Source organism: Sycon ciliatum, chromosome 1, assembly GCF_964019385.1.
Source record: "Sycon ciliatum chromosome 1, ocSycCili1.1, whole genome shotgun sequence".
In the NCBI taxonomy this organism is placed as follows: Eukaryota; Metazoa; Porifera; class Calcarea; order Leucosolenida; family Sycettidae; genus Sycon; species Sycon ciliatum.
Window position 1 is genome coordinate 46,778,283 of NC_088643.1, and position 8,025 is coordinate 46,786,307.

General features: G+C 49.9%; 1 protein-coding gene across 1 annotated transcript; it reads left to right on the plus strand.

The window, feature by feature from the left end:
* Position 1: 1 nt before the first annotated feature.
* LOC135829117 (uncharacterized) lies at positions 2–7,897 on the plus strand. The gene is made up of 8 exons (XM_065341525.1): positions 2–143; positions 1,131–1,370; positions 1,742–1,813; positions 2,902–2,931; positions 3,673–3,815; positions 4,131–4,300; positions 5,125–5,382; positions 5,668–7,897. The coding sequence occupies exons 1-8, from the start codon at positions 40–42 to the stop codon at positions 6,487–6,489; spliced, it is 1,839 nt and encodes a 612-aa protein (XP_065197597.1). The 5' UTR covers positions 2–39; the 3' UTR covers positions 6,490–7,897.
* The last annotated feature ends 128 nt before the right edge of the window (positions 7,898–8,025 follow it).

Consider the following 8,025-nt stretch of genomic DNA (forward strand, 5'->3'; position numbering starts at 1 on the left):
CTGGACACCGGTTGAGCGTTGGCCGCCGTAGATATCGAGATGACGAGCGTGGATGCTGAGCAGGCGTACCTTTCGCCCACGTTCCAGTCCAGCGCTCTGCACGCTCCCAGTGATGTCCGACGAGCTACTATCTCTGATCCCAAGTAAGCACCGGCTTGATCATGTTCATAGGTCCATGGTAAAGTTACACTATGATCATCTATCATGCTGGTACGGTAATCATAGCAAGGCCTCGACGAAATTTCTCTTGTAACGCCTGGCATATGAGTCGTGTTTCCTTGGGGAAAGAGGGTAGGGCGACTAGGGGACCAGGGGTCCTTCTAACAAACAAACCACAAAATACTGCAGAAATCACGGTGGTAGGGCTTCAGGGGGTAGGTAGGTAGGTGGGGGTAGTATTCCTGGTTCAATGGCACAAGTTTGTCCACTACTAGTCTTGGGCTCTGCTGCTTTGTTAGCATCAGTTGGCCCAAGAGTACATAATCTCCCAAGAGTGTGCAACTCCACTATGGGTGCTGTCCCGACAGAATTTCAAGTTGACGTCATTTTTATGATGGAATTTGTATTATACACGTATTACCGACTCGTATCCTGGACCCGTGGCGGACAAAGCTCCACCCTAGGCCACAGAAACACGTGTGTTGCGTTGACGCCCTCGTACAAATTCCGCCAATCACTGGTGCAAGGAGCATTGCATCATTTAAAAAAAATGGCGTCAACTTGCAGGGTATGCGGAAGGTGCACACTCTTGGGGAGGGGTTATGTACTCTTGGTTGCCGTGGCAACTGGCATGCTACTACAGTGCGTAGCATGGAGACTGGTGACATGAACTGAGACGTTCATAACGCATGGCTCAGTGACCTACAATGCTCATGTACAAGTACATGTGAGTTAAGTTAGTCTTGTTTACAGCTTGTAGTGGAGCATGTAGTGTACTAGTAGTACTTGCTTGGTGTGAAACTCCACCACTTTCCTGAGCCAGTGGCCTGCTATGTTTTTTTAGACCATGGTTGTAGCACTTGCCTGGTATCCATGCCTGGCACATGCATAAGCACATGCGTAGTCACGTACTAAGTCACACACAGGGTGAGCATACATGTATGCACAACTGCGTCTTCCATCCCACTCAGCTACTCAAGGTACCTGTCTAGCGGGGGACCGGCCAAGTCGGGGAAAAAGCACTCCCCGGACACGACCGAGGTGGATCGGCCCCGACCGGGAACAGCCGGGCATCAATGGGGACGGCACTGGAGCTACGGAGGCATTGGCTCCAACGTAGCGCACGAGTTCACTCAGTACGATCCTTACGGACGGCCGTTCGGCATCCGTGGACATGATCACTGGACGACAGGAGCATCGGTTCTACCAAGGTACGAGCATCTTGCCATTGATGTTGGCAGTCGTGAGAACGGATAGCTCGCCACATTATACCACTGTTAGTGCAGAGTGGCATGCTTGTAGAGTAGAATGGGTTGCCATGCATGCAATGTACACCATACACATTGGCATGCTTGCAGAGTACTAGAAAGTAAGAAGAGGTAGGCACACAGACTCACAGTACAGTGTACAGATGGCCATACTCGGCTGATTTCTTGTTGCATGTACATATACTGTGGTCGGGTCATGCTCCTGGACAATCATGTTCATTCAAAGCCACTGCCAGTTCGGCATTCTGTTCTTCAAGTCTCTAGCGGCGTCATCCTGATACAATCCCTGCATGTTGCTGTGTATGTGCCTATAGGGATGTCAACATTGATGAAAGCTACAAACTGACCGACATGAAGCGTAGTGACGTCAGGCCCAACGACGAACTGTAAGCGACAGCACAAGCTGCATGCTATCGGCAATGAATACTTTAAAAGAGTACCGATCATGTGCTCCATGTCACTACAGGATGCACCCGAATATGTTATTTACCTTAGCCTGGCCCGGAGCCAGCTCCTGAAAGGTGGTATGGCCCCTGGTCGGCCACAGGGCCGATCATTGCCCTATGCGGCCCAATCTCAGCATCATCGGAGGATGAACCTCTAGCTATATATATGCTACAAACAAAAACAAAACTGGTATACCATATTTCCCTGAATATAAGTCGCACCGTTTTACACTAAACTTCAAGGGCAAAGAAGGGGATGCGACTTACAATCGAGAGTGACATCCTACTTATATGCATGTATTGAAAGTTCACAATGTGGTTCAAACCTCAAAGTGGGGGTGCGCCTTATAATCGGGGAAATACGGTAGCCATGGCCCTATTCGCCGTACCAGTGGCACCGGCCCTGCCTGATACGACGTGTCCAGGTGTGACGCAGTGGTGCTTAAAAAGTGACTTTGAATTTCACGTAAAAAGGCACTCACACAATGCCACACTATGAGTATCATTGTATGAATGGCGAGGGTGTCTTTTCTTCAACATGCGCTTGTTTTGGCATAGCTCCTTTAAAAAAAGGGAATCTCTCAAACTGATGAATATTTGAATGATGAAGCAGCCGAACATTAACATTCCCCGAGCCACGCATGTACCGTCAGTCACAGCACACATTCTACTCACCAGGTACAATATCCCAGGCTGCAGTCGACTTCTGCTGAGCTGCGGGACTCCTGGGTTCAATACTGTACAGAGTGCAGGTACAATATCCCAGACTGCAGTCGACTTCTGCTGAGCTGCGGGACTCCTGCGGGTTCAATACTGTACAGAGTGCTAGCATCACACAGCCATAGGACGTATATGTAGGGGGTACTTGACCTTTCGACCGGAGATAAAAAAAATAGAAGGTCTGCGTATAGAGTACTTTCTGGCAGTTTGCCATATCGTTCTTTGTAAATGATGTGTTGTGTTCGGTGATGGTTTGTGCCATTTTGTGGTAATCTAACCTGTTCTTGTTCTTACCTGACTCTCTGCAGGGTACCACGACCACTCTCCGTCAATCTAGCGTAAGTACATCAGGCACTTTCCTCCGTTTGATTCGGAAGCAGTGAATCTAGGCACATAATACACACACACACACACACACACACACACACACACACACACACACACACACACACTTGTACTTGCTCACTGCCAAAACTGGTCACGTGGGTCTCCCCGGGAGAGGGGAGAGAGACTCAAAAGGAATCTTGGAAAGATGACTCAATTGGCCATTGAACCACCCAACGGCCGACACCCCCTGAAATCCCCAAACTAGGGTGGACTTGAAATGATCCCACTTATGGGCTCACCACACCTCAGTAAGTGGGTGAGGACAAGGTGCAGAAAAAGGATTGACGGCATCAGGGTATCCATCCTGGGATCCAACTGCAGGTACACACACACACACACACACACACACACACACACACACACACACACACACACACACACACACACACACACACATGTTTGGGACATGTTTGACTAGGAGTTGCATACATGTACATGCATGCACTCGCGAGTATCTTGCCTTGAGCAGCTTGGAATTTAGTCATTCTATGCCTGGTGCAGGATGGATAATACACTGCACATGTAACTTACGTGTACATGCAATGGATGCAAGTACGTGTGTTATGCCCTCGTCACAGAGTCTTCAGCAACCTGTCTCTGTTAATGGTGTGATTATTGTTGTCGCGGCTGCTTTTGGTGGTGGTGCTGCTGGTACTGCGTATGATACGATTAATGCTGCTACCTTTGTTCAGTAAGGATCAGGTGAAGAAGAGATTTCCAGCCGACCATCCGTTCACCTCGCACACCCTGCAGCGTGAAATGTTCCCCCGTGTTGAGCCACCCCCGGAGGGTGTACTCGATGAAGACACTGGCCTGCCGCTCAGGAGGAACACGGGTGAGCTGTTAGAGATATCACATCATCCCGCTCATTACATGACTACTGTATACATTGCCCAGTGGCAGCAGCAGACACAGTAAGGATATCCTACCACAGTATGAGTCATTGTTAGCAGGTTGAGGTTGCTGCAGTACTGGCAACCCAGTGCAGCAGTCTCAACACACTTACACGAGCGTGTTGGCAAAGACAAGAACAATCTCCTCTTGCCATCATCACGCCATCTATATCCGTATCAGCGTGGTGTTTCTTGGTGCAAATCACCACGGCGACAATTTGCTCCGTGCATCGTGCATGTGACTGTGTGCTATGCAGGTCCCATTCCACCGCTCAGTGCACAGACTACGGTGCGACACAAGACCAGGGGAGCGTCTGCCAGACACGAGAAGCTCATCTTGTTCGACGAGGAGGAGAAAGTCAAGGTCAACCAGAGCCGACCGCTTCCGAACGACGTCTGGGATGTGGATCGGTCTGAGCGGCACAAGGTAAGAACTGACGTATTTCCGGAATATAAGCCGCTCTTTAAAGTTTAAACACCAGTACTAATTCACCCAGAAATAAGCCGAGCCGGTGCCGCGGCTTATAATAATGATGGTCAAATTGACGGTGATAAAATAAGGTAGATGTCTGTATTTCGTGACAATAAATCTGGGTGCGGCTTATACTCGGGAAAGTACGGTAAGAAGCGGCCGGCAGTCGGTACGCCGCTGCATCTATTGATTTATAGTTCTCCCTGGTCTAGAGCTGCTACCGGTACATGATTGTATCAGTTCAGAACAGCCATATACATTACATTGCGTTAGAAAGAAGAAAAAAGGTGGTCCCCCAAGGCAGAGGTCGTAAAAGACATGTGTTACTGTACATAATTGTAGTGGCTTTGACACTGTCCTGGATTTGACACTGTCCTGGATTTGTGCATGTGCATGCGCTGTTGGCCTGGGGGTGCCTGCGTGTGCACACCGTTGTCCCCCGTCCGCAGCAGTGCTCATTATTGCCCTGCCCACACTTGTCTCGCGTATCAGTCTCCCGTCATAATATCGACGTCAACCCCTCTACCTCCACGGTATCTCTGCAAGGTTGTGCAGAAGTCTGTCTGCTTATAAAAAATATCTGTTTGTGTGGCCTGTTGTTCTTGTGCAAAATTTCTCACCCGAATTCACTTCACTTTGGCCTACTCTAGTCTTAATTTTAATTAAGACTAGAGTAGGGGGGGGGGGGGGGCTATAAATCTGTTATGTGCTTGACTGTTTGACATGCTGTGTGTCTGTACATGTATGTGTGTGCACACTGAACACACACGCACACACAGAGAGCACTGACGTACCCCGCACCACAAGTACTATACAGCGCTCGTCCCGAGCAGCGCACAAGCATGACGGTGCGGCCGCGAACGGCCAACGCCCTGGCCAACATGCAGGACAAGGCGTTCGGCACTACGACGTACGGTGGACAGCACACTGGAAGAGGGCCGCAGCACATCAGCCACATTGACGACTACGAGGAGAAGAAGACGAACAAGGAGATTGCCGACATGTTTCCCGAGGACAGTGGCGGTGGAAATTCAGATGTAAGCCTGCTGTGTATGCATGTCATGTCTCCCCTTGTTTTCTCTTCACTCGTTGCCATCCAGCTAGACCTTGACAGTCTATTCGTATGATATTATCATGTTAGTTTATAACTGAAGCTATACAGTCATAAACATGTATGCCTATCCTCAAACACAAGCCGTGTGTGACGGTGTGTGTGTGTGTGTGTGTGTGTGTGTGTGTGTGTTTGTGTACGTGCATGCGTGCGTGTCTTTATGAATGCATGTACACCTGACTGTTCTGTAAACATGTGTGCATGTGTGTAGGCTCAAACTTGGAAGCCTGGACTGAAGCTGACAACCAATCACGCCAGCTCTCTGAAACCGGCATCAGCAATCTCGCGCAACTCGGCAATCCCTCCGGCACGGTTCGGTGGTGATGGCTACACGAGTGGTTACCACGTTGCCAAGCCCCGCGAAGGACGCCACTCGCGCACCACTGCGGCCAACCTGAAAGTGGAGGACGACGCTGCGGCCGAAGAGTACGGAGAGATCACGGCGGAGGGACACATGAGACCGGGCACGGCGCGATGTAGGTCGGCGGGAGCTGTTCGATTCAGCAACTCCGGTGACAACCCGCCGACGATGGCCAGTAAGAAACTGATCAGTGGGAGCCGACCAGGAACACCCTGGGTAAAGCGACCCGGTACAGGTCGGTATCGCGGTGATTCATCAGACGAAGACGACAAACCAGCAACCACTTCAGGTGGTGACGGTGAGACGGATGGTGATGACGACGACGGCAGCGAGGATGAAGTGGATACTGCTAACAGCACGCCGCGAACTGCTGATGGATCCAGTGGTGGGCCTGCACAGCGGCCCTGGTCTGGTTTAGACAATAGACAGAAGTCGGCGTGCCGCTATGATACATCTAACTTTGCTGACGGATGGCGACCGGGTACCGGAGTGCCTCGCCCGAGATCGACGTTTCACGAACGGCAAGACGCGTTCCACAAGTCCTCCGTGCACGATCAGCTGAACAAGGACTTCCCGGAGAGGCCTCCTGACGTGCGTGATAACCAACACTTTCCAGGTAACACGCGCCACACAATACACGGAGCACACAGCTATTGGTATCACCATGGCTGAGTGACCTGCATACATACTGCATACGGAACGCACACGTATTGCTATTGGTATCACCATGGCTGAGCGACCTGCATAATACTGCATACGGAACGCACACGTATTGCTACTGGTACCAGCATGGCTGAGCGACCTGCATACATACTGTATACAGAACGCACACATAATATTATTGCTATTGGTATCAGCATGGCTGAGCGACTACATGTACATAATAGTGTACACTGACCGCACCCTTATTGGTATTACCACGGCTGGGCGACAAGACTGTATACTTGACTTTTGTACCAACAGTAGCTGTCCAGGGACAACATTGCTCACTCCACTCAAAGGCCGATTCACTGTAACAGCTACGAGCAAGAGGGAATGCACAATCTCCAACCAGAGTAGCTCAACATCGTCTCAAATGCTCAACCGGCGAGAGAGTGATAAGCTGCGTCAGACCGTACCAGCACAGCCCACCCGTAAGCATTCTGCCATCAAACTGAGATTGCAGCTTGAGCTTCATAGTTGTATAGATCACATATACAGCCAATTTTAATCTCTTCGGTAAGTCGGTACATGAGTAGACTGTAGTTGGTGTGCAAAGTCGGGATTCATGTGAAGCTTTTACGCAAGTGCCGGAGAGATCTCTGATAGTCTGGCATTGCAAGCTAGCGACCAGTGCTGCTGACATTAGCTACACTGTAGTGTCTTGTGTACACATGCCTACAGAGCTAGGCCTAGGGTACACCTTGTGTCCTTTTTGATAGGGTCTTGATCGAGTGGTTTTCTAACAAGCCTACTTGTATGGTTCTATTGTTTTGTCAATTTTACATCACATGCCGTGGTTATTTTTCAGGCTGCAGCCATTAGTCTCATTGTTGGTCAGTGTATCCATGGTGACTATAATTATGTTTACACTGTGCCCTATGTATGTACATAATCATGTGATGGCTGTGACGCAGTGTAACGGATAATTCCTATACCAAGAGTGCATAAACAAGAGTATGCAACTGTGGTGATGGGTCAGTGCGCGGCGCGCTGCCTTCATTACGTAACTTGCCTTCATCACGCTCTGAAAGCATGCATCAAACTCACAATTTCTCGTGCGAGCCAGTCCGTTTTTGCTCGATTCGTTCCGGTACCTACGCGATATCTAAATTATGGCGCGTGAACTCCAGTTCCGTACGAAAGTTCATTTCAAACCAGTGGGAAAGTGCGGTGTTTGATTTTCCTCAGTGCGCGGACTGCAGCTGAATGATGTAATGAAGGCAGCGCGCCGCGCATCTGGCCCATAGAAAAGAGATCACAGTTGCATACTCTTGTTTATGGACTCTTGCCTATACTTATAAATGTTTCACAATACTGAGCGCTGAGAAATTTCTCGCTGCTGACAGTCAGTGTCTCAGGCGGCATGAACGTTAGTGCATACGTTGAGAAAGAGCCTGTTGTGTGTGTGCGGGGGGGGGGGGGGGGGGCACAGGCTTTTGTCGACAATCTCCAGAGCAAGCCGGGAACAATACAGTCCATTCCCGTCTTCTCCTGGCTGCCAAGTAC